At 40.1% G+C, this 23356-nt stretch overlaps 1 protein-coding gene across 1 annotated transcript in view; it reads left to right on the top strand.

Annotated features, from left to right (window-relative positions):
• Positions 1–22100, top strand: part of LOC146318490 (sickle tail protein-like) — a 93035-nt gene extending 70935 nt beyond the window's left edge. The window contains exons 13-24 of the mRNA XM_084733228.1: positions 630–777; positions 857–1175; positions 1288–1458; positions 4430–4721; positions 6086–6187; positions 6662–6851; positions 6941–7025; positions 7936–8130; positions 8495–8587; positions 11429–13360; positions 14287–14415; positions 20442–22100. Of these exons, the coding sequence (XP_084589354.1) occupies positions 630–777; positions 857–1175; positions 1288–1458; positions 4430–4721; positions 6086–6187; positions 6662–6851; positions 6941–7025; positions 7936–8130; positions 8495–8587; positions 11429–13360; positions 14287–14415; positions 20442–20468 (3683 nt within the window). The 3' untranslated portion in view covers positions 20469–22100. The remainder of the gene's footprint in view (positions 1–629; positions 778–856; positions 1176–1287; positions 1459–4429; positions 4722–6085; positions 6188–6661; positions 6852–6940; positions 7026–7935; positions 8131–8494; positions 8588–11428; positions 13361–14286; positions 14416–20441) is intronic.
• Positions 22101–23356: the final 1256 nt, after the last annotated feature.

Here is a 23356-nt window from a genome sequence, read left to right as displayed (position 1 = left end):
CTTAATGTTGCAGAATCTCCCAAACAATAGAAATGAATGGGGACCAGTTTTCAGATATAAAAAAACAGAATAAAAACATACAATACCTCCATACTGCTCATCTGGTGTTATTCACGTTTCCTAAAGCCCCAACATGCCAAGGTCATTTACACCATGCTTTTAAGCCTAAATCTTCACTGTAGATCATTAGCTTGAAGCCACGTTCACTGTCACTGTGTGGTAATTAATAATAATAAAATAAACCTGATCCTCAATTGGCATGGGAGTGAGAAAATAATGACTGAATTTTAATTTTTCTGTGAACAGTCCCTTTAAATACCCCACAGTAGAACCAGTTCCCAACACACAATAAACAAATCACCTGGAAAGCACTGCTCGACATAGCCTAATTTAAAAGGCAGTATATCCTCAAGGAAACCCTAGAGGTGGATGTCCATGGCGTCACAGATCTGATCAGAGCCTTGATCTCAACTTCCTTTATATCAAGTGATTTCCTAAAGAGCTTATCATACTCAGGGTTTCAGGACCCTATGGATTCGTTGTACAATATCTGGTGACTCTGACTGGTGAGTAAGGTCATTAAAGAGTAAAGTTTTTTTTCTTTGTGTCTCTGTTTGATCATCCTCCAGGTGAGTTTCCAGAGCTGCAGGCAAAGATGCGCTCAGTGCTGAGGCTTGAGGTGGAGGCAGTGCGATTCCTGAAGGAGGAGCCTCATAAGATGGACTCCATGTTAAAGAGGGTTAAAGCCCTGACTGAGGCTCTCAGTTCTCTCCGCAGGTACTTATGACCTTCATTCAGAAGTTAAAACAGTTATGTTGTGAAGGGAAATAATCTTTGTCTTCTCTGTTATCAACAGGTGTGTGTCCGAGTCAACATCCCCTTCCAGGTCATATCAGGTGGAGGCTCTAAAGGTCTTGGAAACAGACCAGGGACCCCTAAAGCCCCAGAGTCCCCAGAGCTCCCCCAAACCCCAGCCTCGATCTTCTGTCAGACCCCCTGTGCCCATGCCATCTCTCTCTGGGAGTCAGACAGAGGTCAGCCTGGCAGCCATAGCCTCTCCCATCATGGCCCGCAAAATGAAGAGTACAGCAGCCACAGTGAACCAACCCTCCCATCACCACCCCAGCCCCCCACCAACACCCGCCCATGGAAGAGACTCACCCTCTGTGGCTAAGGTACTCTACCAATGATTTGCTGGGTAATTCTAAAATTACAAAATGTGAGTGCATGTATATAAACAGGTGTTTCTGTAGTACATAATATGACGAATGTTGTTTTGTTATTAAGGTAAGTCCTCGCAGCAGAGAGGGCAGCCCCTCCTTGCAGAGGAGAGTGGGCCCTCTGCAGTCTGATGGACTCTGCAGTTCAGAGGGGGAGACTGGCCACTCTGGTCAAACAGCAACACAAGAGAGCCGCACCGACCAGACCACCATAAAACACATACACACACATGCTGAGGTCAGTATACACTCATCCTCTGTTATTCAGTTTAATTCTTACTAACTCATAAATCTTACTTTGTGTGGTGACAAATGTGGTGTCACTTTTAATTGTGATTGTGATTTTTTCTCACTCCCGAGACTCTCATCAACCTACATATTGCAGGAAGTATGCTGTACTTGATACACGCAATAGGCCCTTTGTTTCATTTTTAGTGATTTTTAACAAAGACATTAATAGGAGCAGAAATTTTCAAATAATTTTCTCCCACATGATATATTGCAGTATGCCTAAAATTGTTTTGTTTTGTTAGGTTTAATTTTTTTTCTTTATAATAAAAATACACCAAAGGTAGAAAGCTGTATACATAAAACATTTACAAATCCCAGAGAACATTACCACAATAATCTAGATGACAGTAATTTTTGGATCATTACCTTCATAAGCTTTGCCTCGTAGTAACTGGTATTTACTGTGTTGTTCCTTAATTCAATGGACATGCAACAGAGGTTAAAGTAAATTTGCATAATAAAGAATAATTTGCACATCAAAAGAGGTCCAGATGTCTAAGTTAAAACCTGGCTAAATTTGAGTGAAAGCCTTAGACTTACAGTTGTTTCAACAGAAAAAGAAGGGTCACAGTAGATTTTCAAATACCAAAAAATTGTAGAAAAAGTCAAATAAAAGGCTAACTTACTGAGTAAATGAATGAGATTTGCTCATCTGTTTGGTGGTACAGCACAAATATTTTTTGGTTATTAGATTGTTTCATGAAGATTGCAAATGTATTACATTTGCATCACTGCCTTTATCTTTAAGATAATACTTTAATTATTTCAGCTGATATCTAATGGAATGACATTTAAAGCTGCAGTAGGTAGAAAGCCTAAAAACAGCTGATTTTTGAGTCTCATCTCAGTTAGGTTTCATTTTCTGTGTCCTGAGCCCCTCCCACTAGATGAGCAGCATGTGCTTCATGAGCGCAAGCAAGTTTACAGAGGCAATGGTGAACGAGCACAGACCATCAGACATCAACTGTGTGTAATAAAACAGATACTGACAGTAAAAAACGCAGAGGAGAGAAACTACATTTAAAAACAGTGTGAAGATACAGAAGTATTGAGAGCTAAACATAAAGAGACTTTTAAAAATGTCTTTCTCTTCTGCTCTTGTACACACATGAACTCACTATCACAAGACTCACTTGTTGGAGGGAGACAGAAAGGAGGCTTGCCACTGTTGGGCCGTGTTCAGAGCGATGTGACCACAGCCCGCTTGGAAGCGGCCAGGCTTGCGATTCATGTCGGGCAAGGCTAGCCACGATATAGGCAGTCATGAAAATGCAACTCAGCGGCAACATGGTTTGACTTAAGCAGCCAAAAATGTCAGTACAAAATCACGGTGTCATTTGCTTACCATGTAAACAGTGTAGTCGGCTGCTCCATGGTGCTGCTGCACACAGGTTTACAAGCAAACATGAAGATAAATCCACTTTCTAATCCAAAAAGTTTAAGAAACAAGATCTGAGTCAGCACGTCCGTAATTGTTTTCTGAACCACTGCTGCAGAGGGGCTGAGAGGCAGGAGTAAAAATAAATCCACTTTTTCATCTCAAATGTTTCAAAAACAAACGCTGAGCTCTTTTCTGGCCGATTGGCGGCTCTATGATTTCTTTATTGTTGCTGCAGAAGGTTGAAGCAGGAGTGACGATTAATCCTCTTTTTAATACCAAAAGTTTGAAGCTTACACCCTGAGCTCCTCTCCTGCCAGTAAAGTAGCCGACATCACAGCGACTCCAGTGTTTTTTTTTCCTTCAGAAGTGCCAGTCTGCCACCAACCCTCTGCTGAAGAGCTCCCCGGCTCTGAGCAGCTGTTTGTTAGCTCTGTGTCTCAGCTTAGTCCAGTCCTCTCGGTACTCAGCAAAGCTCCACGAATCACGTGAATGAACACAACTGAAGAGTGAGCTGACAAACTTCTGGGTTGAGTATGTTGCTCATTAGGCTCTTTTCTCTTTATTATAATTTCGTATTATAGCGACTTTTCCTGCAGTAGTTTTCGTCATTGATTCAGGGTCTCACTGAAGGAATGTCCCCCAGGTCCTAAAAGACCTGTGATTGGTTTAAGTCTACCGTCACTGGCCAGAGTCTGTAAATGCTGAAAACAGAGCCATAGAGGAGGTGCAGAAATCTAGTTCTCTCTCAGAACATCTAATTTACAATATGCTGAAAGGTTTTTATGAAATTATTTCTTAATTATACCAAAACAATGTTGCCTACTGGCTAGCTTTAATGTATCATATTAAAAACAATTAAAGATGTGTTTGGTGGATCAAGGTGTTGGTATATCATCAGATTCATCATATTAAGGGCAGTAAATGTCCTTTTTTTCATAGAAAATGTCAAATTTACTCACATTAGTTTAGCTTTACTATTGTTACCATAAACTGACATACAAACCATTTTGTAAAGAATATTTTTTGAAAATTATTTGACCCTTTTTGTTGTTGTTGTTGCTGTTTTAACAAGTTATGCCATTCTGTCCATTGAGAGGTCTGAAACAACGAATGACAATGAAAATGACACCAACCTGTCTGAAATGACTTTTTGTTTCTCTCTTCTTCTTAGGAGGTAATCTGATAAGGTATCCTGGTTAAAGACACAGCGACATCTAGTGTACTGTTTGAGCATAACATGCCTAAACTGAGTTAGAGTTGGCTCAGTCAGGTTGAGTTCACTTCAACATAGTTTTCAATAAGATATAGTGACTTACAATATCCTCTACAGTTGAGCACAACATTGAAGGGGTACTTCTTGTAATGCTGGAGGAACAACAGTACTATATAACTTATCATTATAACAGTTCTAAAATAGATGTTGTATAAACCATATTTTTTTCACCTGCAAATCACATCAGTGTCCATTGGAAGGGAGATCTAATGGTGAGATTTCCCCAACCTATCTGTGTGACTCTGCTGTGTGTGTCCTCCACAGACTAAAGACACACACACTTCAGAGGTCAGTCTGAGTGTAGAAACCAGAAATTTGAACCACTCCATCACCGGCCAAGCCAACCAAGCCGCCAACTCTGACCCCAGTCAGCCTCTGCCCCGAAACACCAGCACAGACCAGGTCCTCCAGAAGGCCCCGGCCAGCCTGATGAAGTCCACCCCTGATGTGTCTGAGTCAGATACCAGAGAGGGTCACCCTGATTCAGCCTCAGGACAGATGACTTCCACTGCATCAATGTCAGAGCAGGACACACCTCTGGACCTGACACTGCAAGGTTGGCATGTAGAATCTCATTCAGAGAAAACACATTGGACCTAATGAAAGAATGTTTTTTTTGTTCTTATAACCTCTCTTGTGTTTTCTGTGAGGTTTGCTTAGAGAAGTCTTCTGAGACAAGTTCTTAATCTCTCTTAATTGCACAAATTTACCATACATTGCTTGTTTCAAGTTGAATGAATACCACCTGCTCAGGAGGAGGGAGATATCTAAGGCTACCTGTGCCACTATGTGGGCATGTTTCATTCAGATCTTAGTTCATACTCTTGAAAAACTGCATAATCCAACCAGAACACATTTTGCAGTGTCAGTAGTAATATTAAGGAACCTGAAAGAATTACTTCAGGTAAATACAGCCATCACATAATCAGAGCAGTGCTGTGCTATGACAAAAATAAAGAGGGAATGGCCAATATGAGAGGTGGGTGTTACTGTCTGGTGTTATAATGGAGGATTTTTTTTACCATAACCTCCAAACATGTGCAAGTTTCAGTGCCAAAATATGCCAACAAAATCACAAAATCTAAAATAACAATAATAAAAACCTTGTGAAAACTCTCAGTGAATAGGCAAACAATAATGAAAAGAACAGAGATCTGTTTGTATGAGTGCTTGTGTGAGGGTCAGTGTTCCAAAAGAGAGCACAAAATAATGTGATTTTTTAAAATCTGAATTAGATTACCTATGAACTTGACAGTTGTGAAAACACCCACAGCAAGGACAACAGCCATGTCCTTAACAAAGCTTTACAGTGCATTACAGTGTGTTTGTAAGCCTCATAAAGTTGTAGTAAAATGGCTGGTAACAAGGACTGAGTTTATAACACATTGCTACCACCTTCTGAAAACCATGTGCCTCCAAAATGTAAATTTTTGATGAAGTAAGAAAAGTAAGCTTGTTTTAAGCTTTGTGACAAAGCATTTTTCAAATAATCCTTTTCAAACAGTTTCTCGATCCTAAGAATTTTCTCAACCTGTTTAGGATCATATTCTCTTTCAGTTTATCTGAACAATTCACAATCACCAAATTTTGAGTCATATGTTTTTTACAGAGCAGTGATGATATGAGATACAAAAGATACATGAGAGATGATGAATTAAACTGTTTAGCTTAGCTTGTTCATCAAATTCATCCTATCTGCATGAAACATCAGATCACACTGGCCACTGTTTATATCCTTAGGAGACATTACATTACACACTCTGCATACAGTATAATAATATTGTTTTTCTCTACCGATGAGATTTGTTAAAACATGTTTTACATGCTCTTTGGTATCTTAATACCATGGAAACCTTTTATAGTTGACCATTTTTCTTTGAGCCAACCTGAGCACAGGTGTGTGTTATGTTTGTGCTGCAGCCTCAGAGGAGCAGCAGGCATCTCAGTCTGATACCCAGGAAGACACACCACCCAGGCACAGTGATGAGGTGGACTCCACCCACTTAAAATCTGCACACACAGGTATGATTCCACTTTGAACAAAGACAATAAAACACAGCCGTATGAGCTGAGGATGTCCACAATCCCAGTCTATCATATGATATTAAGTTTCTGTTGGAAGAGAGTCCTGATCCCAGTATTTAGATTTCCTTGTGTTTGATAGCATGAACAAAATACTGACACAACCAGATCTGAAATGCATTTACAGCCAAGAAATGTCGCTGTGATAGGCACTGCAAAACAGATCTGCTTGCTGATACACACTGATGTTTTAGATGAAGTAGTTGTTATCTGATGATTGTACCACTATGTGGTCCACTCACTTCCAACAGGGGTTGAGAAATGGTCTTCCCAGACTGCAATAGGTTACTACAAATGAAGGATGGGAAATGACTCTGGCTTTTAGGCCGACATTTGACTTAGTTTAGTTTTCATATGATCATGCACATACCACAACTATTTTCTTACAAAGTTACAATGTCTGGCTGTGGTTAGCTCCAGCAGCATCCTCGCAGCTCCCTGCAGCCACTGTGGAGCCTCATCCATCAGCTGCTCCAGCTCCTCCCAGCACAGAGCACAGCAGTCGGCCACAGGTGGAGAAACCGCGCCGCTCCAGTGTGGACAAGGAGATGAAGCAGAGTCCAGATAGGGCTGGCAAGTCTCCTCCTCCTCCTCCTCCACGCAGGTCAGTTTATCACTGAGGATCACCTGCAGGCCAGGCATAAAGTCTAAAATCTCTGATGCATTTTTTTGTTTTTATCATTTTCTTCCCAGGTTCCATGCTGTCAGTTCGGGTCTTACCACAGGAAGGTCAGGAGAGGTGAGTTTTACCATCAGGACAGATCCGATAGGAGCCCAGGTATGTGTGTAGGCACACACACACACACATGGGTACAACTGCTATTATGTATACATTTGAGATCTCACCAATCTTTACCAAAAAGTTACTTTGTGGTGAAAAAATAGCCCTGCTTTCAAGTAGTCTGAAAAGGGCAGAAAAATATTTAAATTTGAAAAAAGAATTGAATCTAATTCATATTTCTTCTTCACAAATTTTGCGATGATTATTATTTCTTCTGTCACATATTGTGCAACATGGTGCTTATACTCACACAATTGACGATACATAATATATCAAAGCATATGAAAGTTTCAGACAGCAACTATCAGTTTTATTGGCTAAAATGAAAACTGTCACATGACATATTTTAGCAGTTGTAGCTAATTATCATTAACTCCCAAAGTGCAAAATGGCACTCTTTGTTTGTTGTAAACAATGCTGCAAGCTAAAGTTTAGATTAAGAGTAAGAATAAGCATTATAGAACAAGGGGGCGTTCCTGTAGTTCACTTGGTAGAGTTCATGTCAGGAGACCTTACCTTAGCAGCCTGGGTGCATTTTTCTGCATATCATCCCCCCTCACTCCCCCCTTTCCTGTCTCTCATTGGCTGTTACTATCCAATAAATGCAAGAAAGCCCAAATAATAATAATACTTACAAAACAAATGTTGGTAGGAAATACCTCTCTTTACACTTCTCTCATGTGGTCTTGTTGCTGATTGAAAAAAAACAGTATGCTGGGATCTCCCCATTAAACTTATGCTTGCCTATCACATCAGTATTTTAAGCTTGGATACCTACGCAAACCATTTCCTGTTTCCCAGGCTTTGAATTAAATACAAACTTGTGATAATTTGGGATTAGAATTACAAAAGTAGCAACAAGTATTTCATTTTTATGCTGTGCTTGTGCTTCTTAAATGTATTTAAGGATGAAGGAGAGAAAGAACCGCCTGTGGTTCCTCTGCCCAAACCCCCAAGACAGCCACCAGAGGTCAAACCCAAACCCCAGATGTGTGCTTCTGCTCCTCTGGCTGGTTCCAGCTCCTCACCTGCTACAGTATCAGCACACAGGGACGAGGAGGAGGAAGAAGACGAGGACAACAAATTCATTAAAGAACTGCAGGTATGTAGTAATTTGCTTGAAACGATAGCAAATCAAATACTCAACCAAGGAAACTACCCAGACACCAGATCTGATAGGAATGAGGCTCATAGTGGTCTTCTACTAGAAATGGATCCTGTGAGTATGACACACTGCTGGTTTAATAAAAAATGTGCAGTTTAAACATATATTCATTATAGGACTGATCAGCACTTATACTGTATATACAGTACATAGTCTCTGTGTGGCTGCCATTCATTCACAAGTGCCCACAAACTGAACTGTCAAGGTAACGTTGATATCATTAACACAGTCCACTGCATCCCTGTGACTCTGACCCAACGTCTGTGACCTTAACCCTTGACCTTCTGCCCTTCTCACCCAGGTGTTTCAGAAATGCACTTTGAGGGTTGTAGGGAGCAGAGGTGTGGTTGAACTCTCAGCCTCTGAACTCCAGAGCAGAAGGATGGAGCCAAAGGTAAAAAGAGAAGTGAAGAAATTCTAACAGTACTAATCATCACTATCCACAAAAGACTTTTGAACTCAAACCTCAAAATAGCTCACTGCTTGCAGACTCACCAAAGTATTAAATGCACTTTTATGAAATTCCCAGCTCTAACTAAACTAACATGTTGTTTCTTTACAAAAAACATTTTATTTTTCATTTATCATTCACTTTTGTGTCTAGCAAAGTTAACCATCAAAATGTCACTTTTACAGAATATGTCATATTTGAACTTGGCCACTTGATTAAATTACCCATACATTACAATTACAATCACTTATAGAAACTGTCCTGCTTTGACTTCTCACCTGATTTGTGATTTGCAATGAATATGCGCCTGCATCTAATTTACAACAGCTAGAATTTCTGGATTAAGATTATTGAGTCCGTTACATCGACTAATTACCTCTCTGTTGGTCTGTCTCTGCTTAATAATTATTTTACAAGGTACAGGGTAAATAAATGTATCATTCAAGGTGAAAGTCAACTTTATTGTGACATATACAACCATACAAAGTACAAGTATATTGTCAGATTCATTCTCTGCATTTAACCATCATGTGGGGACCATCTCCATACATGTATTTGATGGTGGAGGAAACTGGAGCACAAGATGGAAACCCAGTAGGCATGGGGAGAACATGCAAACTCCACACAGACCTCCTTGCTGTGAGGGAAAAGTGCTAACCACTAAACCAAACTGACAGTGGCCAGTCACCTGGAAGCAGAACAGTTTTTACAGTTGACTCTTAAACTAGATCAAAGGTCAGCAACCTTTACTATCAAAAGATCCATTTTGCCCAAAAATGAAAAAAATTTGTATGGAGCTGCAAATATTAAATTTTTATTGCCAATTGCAATTCCCTGCATGTTTTGTCCCTGTCACTGAAAACTCCTCCTGTTCAGTGATTAGAAGGAAGCTTGTTAAGAAAATGTCGGGCTGTAATTGGGTGCGGGTTGAAACACGCAAATGAGGACAGAATTTTGTCAGCATTGGGCCTCGACGGGCTCAACTTTTCAGGCACGATTAAAGCGCTACTTTGGAGTTGTCAGTGAGGTCTCTCTCTAGTCTCTGCTGATGTCACCACTTTGCCTCATTTCAGTTGGCTCTGTCAGTTACTTGTAAACGTACTTGTCATCGCCTTACCTCTCCATTCATCCAGGTTCTCCTGGGTGGTGGCATTGCCTTTATTTGGACAGGACAGCTGAAGATATGACAGGAAGGGGAGTTAAAGAGAGGGGGGACAATATGCAGCAAATGGGCCACAGACGGGAGTCGAACAAGCAACTATTGCATAGGACCAACAGCCTTAGTATATGAGGCGCACGCTCTACCACTTGTAGAGCCTTGTATCACTTTCAGTAATAAAAGCAAAAAAGTACATAAAACAAAAATGTAGCCGACTTTATGGGAGCTACTTGTCGCAGCATCTGCATGCGCTGCTATCACCACAGTTTTTATGACATATTGACACATTTTTAGCTACAACACTAAACCTGTTACAGAAAATGCCACTGTTTCTACATTAAAGAGTGTGGTGTCTCACGACATACACACTATTGTCATTCACAAATGGTGCCTCACTTGACTAGGGTCGGCAGGAGAAACAGGGAAATATGGTCTGATAGACCAAAATGGGGATGGTGGAGGGCTTTGTACCTGCCAGGAATGTTTGTATCACTAATGAGAAGTTTTATAGGTCACAGAACACAAGCAATCAGACAGATAGGTGGGAAACATGGTAACCCTCTCTGCACAGGAAAATTGGGCACACAGGGCCTAAGTAGCCTGCAAAGGGACCCCTATTTAACCCACCAACTCATCACTCTCCCTACTTCTTTTGCAGAAGTCTCAGGAAACAACACTGGACTCTACCCATGTTTGATGTATGTCACTTAGCTTGTATTAATTTGATTAAACACAAATATGTCTTGGGATATGTACCATGCACATACGATATAAACGGAAATAATAATGGCATTAGAACAAATACGAGAGGCACCTTTAGGCCCTCACTATTTCAGTTTTAATTATGCTTTAGTGGTAACAAGCACATTTGTAAGTGATCAAATTACCGCAGTGTAACTAACCTTTTGGTCCCAGAGATTCAGTGACCCTGGAACTGCCCAGTTGGCTCATTCTTGTGTTCACCACAAAGGCGAGGTAAGGGCAGTTAAAGACAACGTTGGACTGGGTCAGTAAACTTATACAACATCCAGGAGGACAATTTAATGCTTGCCTTTGCCTTCTTTTCTACAGAAGTTTAACTAAGCACAAGGTTTTTTTCCCCCAACATATCTGTTTGCCTGACTTCTTGTCCTGTTTTACGTCTTTTCAGCATTGTTATAATGGCTCAAATTTCAAAAATAAGACTAAATTTGAATATTATAATTACAAGAATGATCCAAGAAGAATGATCGATTGAAACATTCTAATAATTACATTTAGAGCTGATGTATACACTTGAATGTATATAATAAACAGTATATATGATGAGCATGCTTGAGAGCAGTTGACAAGAGAGCTATAGAGTGAATGACGAGAGGGAGCAGTGGTAGAAATGACACCAGGGAATGAGAAAAATAAAATGTCATTTTTTGAGTGTTTCTGAGTGTAATTGCCACAATGCCTTTGGTATGAGAACCACCAAAAGCTGGACAAATTTACAATTATGCTCACTCCAGAATTGACATATCACAGTGATATTTCTGCCATAAGGAGTGCATTTTTAGCAATAATGGTACTATAAACCTAATATTTGTTTCTTAATCTCCAATTAATGATCTGTTTAATCTCACCTTTTCTAATTGTAGGTGACTACAGAGCTGTCAAATAAGAATAATTTGCTAGGTGAAAATAAGCAATGGAAAGGACAGGTGAGGACATCTCCAACACCACAGGTGGCCAATCAGAACTCTTCTGAGTTAGAAACACCGGACCACCAGTTTGCTCCTCAGCCGGGAATTACAGATGGCTGCCCTCATAAACCTGTAACAGCTGTTGGACTGAAAGAAAACTGTGAAGTTCAGAAAGTACAACCTGATAAGAAGAAGAAGAAAGCAGTGGAGAAGATGGTTAAACAAGTGCCTTCCTTAAACTGTGCAGTAAAGACAGTGGAGGTAAACCCAACTGTAGCTGTACAAGATGTTCAGCATGTCCAGAAGAATGAGGAGGTGACAACATCAACTCAAAAGAAAGCAGAGAAGATGGAGGTACTTACAGTTAAAACCTCTCAAAAAGAAAATCATCATATTGCAAACACTCCTGATCAGATTAACAAAGATGCTGCTGGACAGATGTGCTCTCCAGCCACAACAGAAAAGAGGGTCAAGTTTACAACAATTGTCACTCTACAAAAAGAAAACCTGCAAGCAACTGACGTCATCAGTCTGGACCAGATAAATGAAAAACCTGTCAGGGAGGTACCATTTGAGAAGAAGTCAAATGTGATGGTAGTTGTAACTTTACAAAAAGAAAACACCCTGGAGGATTGCTCAGAATTGTCTCCAAAGATTCTGCAGGATAAGTCCCCGAGTTTAGATCAGGAAGGCGCAGCATCGACTAAGATACTAAAACCTTCCACCCTTTCACCCAGCTTGACTTTCAGCCATAGCAGACAGCAGCAGAACCAGGAAGCAACAGTGCAGGTATCCAGTGAGCACTCAGAAGAAGGAGGTAGCCTGAGCCCAGATATTGGGGACGATGAGGGACCTCCTCCTCCACCACCACCAACTGGTAAAATCAGCATGAGAATCTCCAACACCAAAGTCAAAATGAGTGGCTCTGAAATGCAGACTGTATCTGGGAACAGAGCTGGTGAACACACTTACCTGGCACATGAGAGCCAAGGTTTTGAGTACAGGGATGATACTGACAAGCAACCTATTATTGTTATCTTGGATGAGCCTTTGGACATTCAGTCAGCCTTCAAGCGTCTGTCCACCATCTTTGAATGTGAGGAAGATCTTGATGGGATTCTCTCTGCAGAAAATATTGTGGATGAAGAAGAGAGAGAGCAGGAAGAGCAGAAACAGGATGTGAGAAAAATTAGTTTCACTCAAATAAATTGGGACTCTGACCTTAAACATGTCTTAGGAAATAGTCAGAATTCTCTACATATGCAGAATCAAAGACCTTCAGCAGATAATAGCTCAGTTCAAGACCAGGGTAAACTAGACTTGTGTATAAACACAGAGACTAAAAGGAAATTCAAGTTCAAGTTCCCCAAAAACAAACTGGCTGCAATTAGCCAGGCCATTCGAACAGGGACAATAAAAACAGGAAAGAAGACTCTTGAGGTTGTTGTCACTGAGGAAGAGAAGGAGGTAACATCTGATAACAGGCCAATGAAGGAGACCAAGAAGCAGACTGAGAGATTTCAGATCAACAGTACCAAACAATTCAGCTTTGGTGAAGGTACCATCTGTGACAGAAACATCAACGTGTCCCCACATGGTCACAAGACACATAACCGGGTAAAAGAGCTCTGCAAGAATACATTTGACTCAGTTGAAAGTCTAGAGGAGTCCATTAAGCAGTTGGAAATCAGTGTGGACAAGATATCTCGTCCTCAGTCTCCTGATTCTGACAGGGCTCAGCTTAAAGGCAAAGTCAAACAAGAACAGGAGAGAAGCCCGTCTAAGAGGCCAGCCTCTCAGATCCTCAAGGGCCCAAATCCACCACAGAATAAGAGGGCCAAAGCACAGCCTCCACATGACACAGGGAAAACCTCCACCAAGAAACAGGTCTGATGTTCTTCTGCCTGTGCTGGGCTGGTGGTGGGCTCTCTGCTGTCATTGAGTGACTGCTCACCAAATCTTTGTGTTGAATGAATCTTTCTCCCATAACCAGCAGGAAGGACAAACTGACTTTCACTGGCCATTTGGTAGTGTAGTGTGAAGGTTTAAAATATTGGTATTTTCTGTAAAGAATGGTTTACTTTTTGTTTTCTCTGGTCATTCGAAACAGACTAGCTGTATTTCAACAACAAATGCAATAAAGATTATGGTAAATTAGACCAAAAAGTGCCAAACATGGTAAATGTGTGAACAAGAGACACATTGTCATCTGCACAAAATTTGACCACTGGACTGCTTGTGCAGTCTGTGGTTATTTGCTACAGTGGACCAACTGCACAAACGCTGCCTTTAGCCACTTAGTGATATTCTCATGAGTGGTGTGTGTATGTGTGGAGCATTTCTGTGTTCTGAAACACAGCTTAGACTCTGGACTGTTCTGAAAACATACTGGGGAGTCTAATTGTTTCTGTGATTTTCCTTTAGATCCCTCTCTCTTTCCTCTTGTTTTAAGTTCCTCATTTCACCCTGCAAAGTGCAAATTAACACCCATTTACATCCAGTCATGCATGTGATGATGTTGTTTAATATAATCTAAATATTATTAATTAATATTGTCAGATATCATCAAAGTATCTTACAACTTTATCTTACTGTTTGCCCATTTTAACTGCACTAATGTCTGAAATACAGTACAATACAATACTGTTCATAGACTATTCAAATGTACATTTCAATCCATATGCTATTGTAGGTATCTAACTTGGAATACAATGTTCAATTTCATCTTTGATCTTAATTTGCTGCTTGAATGCCACACGTAGCCCCCATCAGTCTGTACTAATTGACCTTTTGTCTTTACATCTCCTTGCTAGACCTCCAGCAGCAGCCCCAGCTCTTCTGCCCAGCGATCTCACATCAAGTCTCGCCATTCATCCTCCTCTTCCTCACCAGAGAAGACACCTAAGGGCCAGAAGCAGGCTACCCAGAAGCAGCCCAGCCAGGTAAATTATCCCAGCGTTATCAGCTCTGAATCAGTGCTGACTGAAAAAGAATTACAGTAAAGCTCCACCAAATGGTAACTGATATTGCAGGGTAACTTAGGTATTTTTCAACTTGGACCCTGTTTTTGTGTCCAAGTGCCTATGGGAACAAGTTTTTGAAACTAATCCAGTACTGGGCTGGGCTGCAATGAATTTGGCTGCAATGTAATCCTCCTGGGCGACTGTCCACCCACAAAAAGGTTTCTTTTGCCACTGACAGGCACATATTGTTATTCCAAGTGTCTGACAGCATTATAAAAATGATCCCTACAGAAACAGACTTTTTTCTGTTAAGGAGTAGAAATCATCTTTGTTAACCAGAAACAGTTTGTTCTTTTCAAACCAACCAGACTCCCTTTAAGTAAAATAGTCATTTTTTATTATTGTAAAACATTTCATTCAAACTTGACAGAAACAAAATAAAACTCACCAAATCCCTCTTGGTTCATCTTTCCACTGTTCCAACAATTACCAGCTGTGGTTTGGTTGAACCCTTAATAAACCCTTAATTCACCAAGTTAGATGTGAAAAAATTCTGGCTGTGGGCACCATTTCTGTTCCCAGCCATTTTTACACAGAAATCGCACAATATCTACAACATTTCTGGTCCAATGAATTCTTGCCCCTACACCACCTTTTTTTCACACTAAAACCCAACCTTGGCACAAGAAAGACACCCCTGTGTGACCTTATACAGAATGCCAGAGGCATGATGTAATCTAGCAATGTACCAGTAAACAAGTGATTCTGTTCCTGTGCTCTTTTCTAATATATAACATATCTACAGTACAGGCCAAAGGTTTGGACACACCTTCTCATTCGATGTGTTTTCTTTATTTTCATGACTATTTACATTGTAGATTCTCACTGAAGGCATCAAAACTATGAATGAACACATGTGGAGTTATGTGTTATGTGTAACAAACAAAGGTGAAATAACTGAAAACATGTTTTATATTCTAGTTTCTTCAAAATAGCCACCCTTTGCTCTTATTACTGTTTTGCACACTCTTGGCATTCTCTCGATGAGCTTCAAGAGGTAGTCACCTGAGATGGTTTTCACTTCACAGGTGTGCCTTATCAGGGTTAATTAGTGGAATTTCTTGCTTTATCAATGGGGTTGGGACCATCAGTTGTGTTGTGCAGAAGTCAGGTTAATACACAGCTGACAGCCCTATTGGACAACTGTTAAAATTCATATTATGGCAAGAACCAATCAGCTAACTAAAGAAAAACGAGTGGCCATCATTACTTAAAGAAATGAAGGTCAGTCAGTCCGGAAAATTGCAAAAACTTTAAATGTGTCCCCAAGTGGTGTCGCAAAAACCATCAAGCGCTGGCACACATGAGGACCAACCCAGGAAAGGAAGACCATGAGTCACCTCTGCTTCTGAGGATAAGTTCATCCGAGTCACCAGCCTCAGAAATCGCAAGTTAACAGCAGTTCAGATCAGAGACCAGATGAATGCCACACAGAGTTCTAGCAGCAGACCCATCTCTAGAACAACTGTTAAGAGGAGACTGCGCGAATCAGGCCTTCATGGTCAAATAGCTGCTAGGAAACCACTGCTAAGGAGAGGCAACAAGCAGAAGAGATTTGTTTGGGCCAAGAAACACAAGGAATGGACATTAGACCAGTGGAAATCTGTGCTTTGGTCTGATGAGTCCAAATTTGAGATCTTTGGTTCCAACCGCTGTGTCATTGTGAGACGCAGAAAAGGTGAACGGATGGATTCCACATGCCTGGTTCCCACAGTGAAGCATGGAGGAGGAGGTGTGATGGTGTGGGGGTGTTTTGCTGGTGACACTGTTGGGGATTTATTCAAAATTGAAGGCACACTGAACCAGCATGGCTACCACAGCATCCTGCAGCGACATGCCATCCCACAATCATTTATTTTTCAACAGGACAATGACCCCAAACACACCTCCAGGCTGTGTAAGGGCTATTTGACCAAGAAGGAGAGTGATGGAGTGCTGCGGCAGATGACCTGGCCTCCACAGTCACCGGGACTGAACCCAATCGAGATGGTTTGGGGTGAGCTGGACCGCAGAGTGAAGGCAAAGGGGCCAACAAGTGCTAAACACCTCTGGGAACTCCTTCAAGACTGTTGGAAAACCATTTCAGGTGACTACCTCTTCAAGCTCATCGAGAGAATGCCAAGAGTGTGCAAAGCAGTAATCAGAGCAAAGGGTGGCTATTTTGAAGAAACTAGAATATAAAACATGTTTTCAGTTATTTCACCTTTTTTTGTTAAGTACCTCCACTGAGCTGATCAGAGGTGGAACCAAAATAAGCCTCTTCCCACTTCTTTTTTTAGTTATCAATTATTTTTCCCTTCTTATATCCTACTACAGATTCACTCTACTGAAATTATAGCTGAATGTTGTAATGAATTTAGAAAAATAAACATTTTAAATTTGAAAAAAGCCTGCATGATTTTTAGGTAAGCACCTAGAAGACTGTTTACTAAAGAGGAGCTTAAATGAGAGTGAATGAGATTCCATCTATTATTTGTTTTATAGAATAGCAACAGTTGATTTTTTCAGAAAGTGCTGCATGCAACACATGACAGTAGCTTGGCAAAAGAGTGAATGTTGTTGTCTTACCGATTTTACTGTGTTTGCAGTGAGTTTTAAGTATACTGACCTTGTTTCTGTGGTGGTGCTTATCTGTCTTATTTTGTGGAGATGTGGGTTTTCCTCAAATTATGTCTGTCTGTTTATGACTGTGTTCACCTTTCTCTTCTCTGTGGCACACTTTTTTTTTTAATATGCACTGCTTGATTTTGAGGTATAACCCATTAATGCCCCCATATGTAAACTTAGCTGTTTTCCACACAGTTGACAGTTGAGTCTGTTGATCAGAGTGGGTCTTCACCTGCATGTGGCCTGCATGTTCAACTATGTACAACCGGTCTTCATCTGGCAGTGAGTTGTGGAAATGTTATTTGGATGTCAAAAATGCTGCAACAAAGACACATGGAAGCCATCATTCAGAGATATGAATAGTCCAGTTGAAACATCCATCATTGATTAGCTTCACATTTATGTCATTAAACAGCACATCATCCTCTAAGTACTGCATGTATGTTGTGGTTGAGGGCACCACTGTCAGTGAAATTCATTAAATCACAATGTCCAATCTTTAATGACATGTTGAAGTGATTACTAAAAGATTCCAAGTTATTCTGAAAAAAGAAAAAATATTTTCTGTCATAGTCACTTTATTTTGTACATTTACTTTTTCTAAACCGGTTCTGATGAATTTAAGAGGATTAGCACTGAATATGTCAATCATATATGTTACTACTATGCCTTTGGCCAGTAAATAAATTAAATAAATTAACCTGCAGCATTTAGCCTGAAACAGAGATGTGCTTCTGTCTTATGTGATGGAAATCAAAAATACAATTCAGATATTCAAAAACAGAAAATATGACAGTACTTATGTTGTTTTTGTACTGCCAGTGACTGAAATATAGCCACCCTCCCCCAGTAAAAATAAAATGTGGATTATCCTTACGACCTTTTTCAGAATACACAATGTCTCCATGGCCTAATGCCATGCAAGCTGTTTATCCTGGAAGTCAGGAGGTAAGCAACACATCTAAAAGGAGCTTCCTTCATGCAACATATTTATGACATGGCTTTGCCAGAGCGGGCAGAACCAAGGGTGAAGAAGCTGGGTCTCAGTTTACAGCTAGGAGGCAGCTCTAAGCAGGAGAATACAAAATTAAGGAAGCTATTATAAGCTTTTTTGTAATGCAGCTTTATATAACATTACTCCACCAGATTGTTTGAAAAAAGAAATATACCACAGTTTGCTGCTTGTCCTGAGACAGGAGTTGATGGGGCAAATAAATGCATCACATAGCTTCTGAAAGCCACCCTCCACTCCATTTTCTCTAGTGGGGAATTTAAGGGAACTGTGTCCAACAGGTTTTGTAACTTTCCGAGACCACACCCTTTATGGAGTGATTGGCTATACAAGTATTTTCATCTCTTTTTATTTGAACAACTCAGGACCCCACTATGAGTGCTTCTGAAGAGACAGTACTGTGCTACACTTGTTACTTACTTTATGCATTCTACATATAAAGTATCTAATGAGATCATAAAATGCAGTGCATATGACATAAATTAGCTGCACCTAAAACCAACAAGAGTAAAATGGCTGCTTAACACACAATTGCATCAGTAGTTACACATTACAAATAACAAGTGGTGGAAGGAGTACTCAAAATCTGTACTCAAATACAAGTACTGTTACATCGCTAGAATATTACTCACTTAGAAATAAAACTGCTACTGTTAAAAATACTCAAGTCAGATTATTTACAAAAAAGTATTAGTTACTTTTTGATGTTTAATACATCATCAATAGCAGTGTTCCATCAAAGGAGTTTCTGTCTGTTTCAGTAAATTATTCCCAAATCCTGCTCTGTTCTGCTCAGTGGTGATGCTCATCTCTCTAAATCTCTGTCAGCATTTGTTTTTTTTTCATCTGCATATCATGAATCTCATTGGCCCGTCTGCGAGCCTTATGGCAAAAATGCAGATGAAAGGTTTGGATTTGTACTGTAAATTGTACTCAGTACACAATTATATTTTGAAATAAATAAATATACTCATAAAAGCAAAACTATGCAAAAAAAAAAGCTACATAATTACAGTAAATTGAGTAATTACTCATTTATAATTAGTTACTTCCAGCCCTGTAAATATGAATCCAATAATAATACATATACCCAGAGAGAACATTTTTCTGAATTAACTGCGTTTACTTTCGATGTTTTAAATCATTTTTGCCAATAATACCTGTTAACCATATTAAATTAATCTGCATCTATTCGACAATCGATTAAATGTTTTGAGTAGTTTTTAAATAAAAAAATTCCCTGTGGACAAAACAAGACATTTGAAGCTTTTTGGCTTTTGGAAACACTGAATAACATTTTTCACAATTTTCTGTCATTTTATGAGCCTAATAACTATTTGATTGATGGAGAAAATGGTCAACAGATTAATTGACAATGAAAATAATGATTACATGAAAGACTTGGAAATAGGAACATGTTTGGACCTATTTTTCAAGTGACAAGATTATGACAGGATGAATTACTCGATTCATTTCATTCATTCATTTCATGTTGTAATAAAAAGTAAAATTTCTCTGATTTCTTTACTCTTTCTGACAGAAAACTAATAATAAAATAAAATAAATAAAAATAATAAAAATAACTGACTGATTAATGATGATGATGAAAATAATCATTAGTTTCAGCTGTATTAGGCTCAACAATATCAACATATTGAGGTAATCCAAAAGTTGAGAGAGGTGTAAATGGGGTGTTACTGTCAGCTGAGCGACAGAGCATCATGTATTTTGTATCGATGCACAGATGAATTTCATGAGATGAGATGAGTAGTGTACTTATCTGTATCGATTGTAGTCCTGAGGAAGAGACTGGCTGGCCAAAGTCATAGGACTAACATGCATGAGTGCTGAGATTGAGTGTTCCTCTCCTTTCATGTTGATTTGCCGTATTCCATGGTGTGTGTTTGCAGGCTGGCAGCAGAAGCAGTAGATCTGCCGGGGATAGTAACCATTCTGTCGTTGCTTTGCGTGCCTCTAAGATCCCAGCCTTGTGCCATAGCTCTGGGAAACAACTGTCTGCCTCTCTGTCCACTCCTCACTGCTCAGACAGTCTCCAAAACCTCTCCTCCTCCTTCCCCACCTTTTCCGCTTCAGCCTCTTCCTCTGGGAAACACTCTCTTCTGTCTCCTCCTTCCCATTCATCTCCACCTTCCTCAGTCCAGCGCTCCAGACACAAGGCTTTCTTGTGTCCCCATTCCTCTTCTTCCTTGGTGAAAAACTGCTCAGTTTGTCAGTCAGACGCCCCTCTTGACCCCTCTCTGTCCTCTGTCCCTCAGAACAGTTTCATCCCTTCTCTGAATCTGAGTCATCTCCTCCCCTCCTCTAGCCACATCCTGTTGCCATCTCACGCTAACATCAACCCCACCCACCACGGGCCTCGCAGCAGCAAAAGTCAGCACCGCCTCGTCCTTGCCTCCTCCTCCACCTCCCAACACAGCTACTACTCTTCATCATCCTACTCTTCATCCTCACCCTCCTCCTCCACCTCCTCCTCCCTGTCCCCTACCTCCTCTTCTTCCTCCCCTCCCTCCCCGTCCTCCTCCCTCCTACCCACCATGGTCAGCTGTGGGCCAAGGAGTGTCCGAACATCAGGGTCCAGCTCCAGCTCTCTTGGCCGGGGCAAGAAACGCAGCGGTGGCCAAGCTGGTCGTCTTGTACGCTCAGTGTCTGCGGTCTCAAAGGACGCGGCATGATGTTTTCATCTATCGTTCAGGCTTTAGTAACAGATGGAAATGTACAGGGCATAACTGATGTGCTTGTGAATAAAGCTAAATTTCACTGTGTTCCTACAGCAATAATGCATGATGTTTACTTTTCAACATTTTTTATCAGTTATGGACAAAAAGAAGGCTTGTTAAACTTTAGAAACAACAAAGTGAGGCCTGATATATTCTTTTAAGTCCAAATCATGCCAGTGTCAAACCACAGAGATCTAGAGCCCGACTGATACAGTGGCATGGTTGCAATAATTGACCAGTTTTAGCTTATCACAGATGTTTCTCTATTATCAGTCTATATGTCTGTCAAAACATAACAAACCCCCACAAAGATTTTTTTTAACTATCTTGTCTACCTTGAGGAATTTTTTATTAGGATTGTTGCTTTTTTTAATGGAATATTCAAAGAAGTGTTCAGTCTGTCAGAATACAATATTGATAGTAATGAAAGCACAACAGGCAGTGTCTTGCACTAAAGCAAGAGCCATTTGTAAAACACACTGTTCTCAAGTCAGTCTCAGTCTCAGTCAATCTAGTGAGTTATACTGAATAGATGATGATGAAAATAAGAACAAAAAGAATATAATAAAAAAAAGTAATCACAGTAGGTCTGAAGACAGCTTCTGTGAGGCAGTGGAAGCACCACCAAAACAGAGTCAAGTCATGTCTTAAGAACAGTGTAGGATTATGCTACATGGGTACGTTCAAATCAGTTTGGTTTAAGTTCTTGTTAATTAGAATATTTCATCTTTGAAAATGCCCTGCACACCGTCACATGTTCTCGCTGTACTCAGGTTAAAGGTGGGTGCTGGGAATTATGTGAGCTCATCAAATTACATGCACCAACAAGAATGATAAAGGTGCAGGCTGTACTGAACCAGTTAAACAGGTGTAGCAAGTCGAGGAGATCATGCAGTGTGTACACTCCCACACAGTCCTGAGTTGTTCTCTGAGCAGCATAATAAAAAAAACACAGGTGTGGGTGTACACAGATGTGTTAGGCCTCTAAAAAATGACAACCCTAATGTGTATTTTATGTGTTTATATAAAAAAAATATATAATGAATATCAGCTGATATGTCATCAAAACATTTAATGTCAATCTGTCTCAGTACTGCTCGGGCTCTAGTTCCCCATCATTAGGTTAGTGAAGCCACACCTTAACTACCTGCTGTGAGCTGACAGCAACTCCATAACCAACAGCCCCACCTTTACAAACATCAGATTTATTCAAACATTGGCTTGTGAGCTACAGTTGAGATGATGATGATGATAATGAAGATGATGATGATGGTGATTGTTATTATTATTGTTGTTGTTGTTACACACCTGCTTGGTTTGCCTCTACTTAAACATTTTCCTACATATTTCCCAGAAATCCTTTCCACAACCCTTCCCCAAACCAACTTTGAACCTCTCTATCAGGGTGAAAGATCTCCCTGTCAGCTTCTCAGAGGTCTCACCTGGTGGACCCAGAGAGCACCTTTAGGTGTGTGTTTTGATATTTTGGAGTGGATGCTTTTAGATGATCTGAACAGGGACTGTTTGTAGACAATCAGAAACAGTGTGTCATGGAATTTCTTCATTGTTGCTTCACTATGTCACAGGTCAGGATATAGTATAGTAATATGAATACATCTTAATTGATTGGTGAACAAAGTTCATTTTCCAGGTTTGATTATGTGCAGTCCTATTTGATGCAGTAGAACAGTTGGTTTTGGATTATGAGATACAGTTCGTGTGCTTTAATTTAACAATTTAAATGAAAACATCCTAGACAAACTAAACTTTTATATATTCTGTAAACGTCAAATCTGTCAGTGTATAGTTTTTATGTAGATGAAATATAATATAGAAATGACACAGACATATTAGACATATGTAGCTTCTTTTAACATAGCTGTTGGTTATTGTGAAATTCCACTTGTAGTGAGTTGTTTGAAGTGAATATTGCCAAGTCTTTTGTCAAGTTTCTTTGCACTGCTGAGTTAGTTTATTTTCACAGACACTTTGAGACAGTGTGAAAGGCTGAATTCATCAACAGTAAAGGAACATTGTGAGAAATCTGCTTGTCAGAGTCAGATGAGAAGTTGGATATCAGGCCAAAACCATGCTTGAGCCAAGCTTTGCAAAAATGCTAATTTGCTGGTTTAGATTACAGAAAGATTTAGAGCTTGGTTAAATATTAAAAAACATCAACTGTCCTGATAAACTTTATTTTACCTGACATTAAACAGTCTTTTAGTTGCTAAACCACATGTGGCACAAAGAACATGACAGGTGTACAAACACCATCCACACTGCCTCACCTCCATGTAGCTATCTAATTGGGCCTAAAAAGTTGAGCCCATTGAGGCCCAATCGCAACAAATTCTGTTCAAAACCAACCAAAACGCGACCCTCGTTAGCATATTTCAGCCCAAACCCTATTATAGTCGGACAGTTCTCCTAACAAGCTTCCCTCTATGTACCAAACAGTAGGAGTTTTCAGTGACAGGGACAATATATGCAGGGAATTGGAATT

The sequence above is a fragment of the Lutjanus erythropterus genome, chromosome 12, assembly GCF_056507025.1.
Source record: "Lutjanus erythropterus isolate fLutEry1 chromosome 12, fLutEry1.hap2, whole genome shotgun sequence".
Classification (NCBI taxonomy): domain Eukaryota; kingdom Metazoa; phylum Chordata; class Actinopteri; order Lutjaniformes; family Lutjanidae; genus Lutjanus; species Lutjanus erythropterus.
Note: the sequence above shows the minus strand (reverse complement) of the source record. Positions and strands in the feature narration are given on the sequence as shown.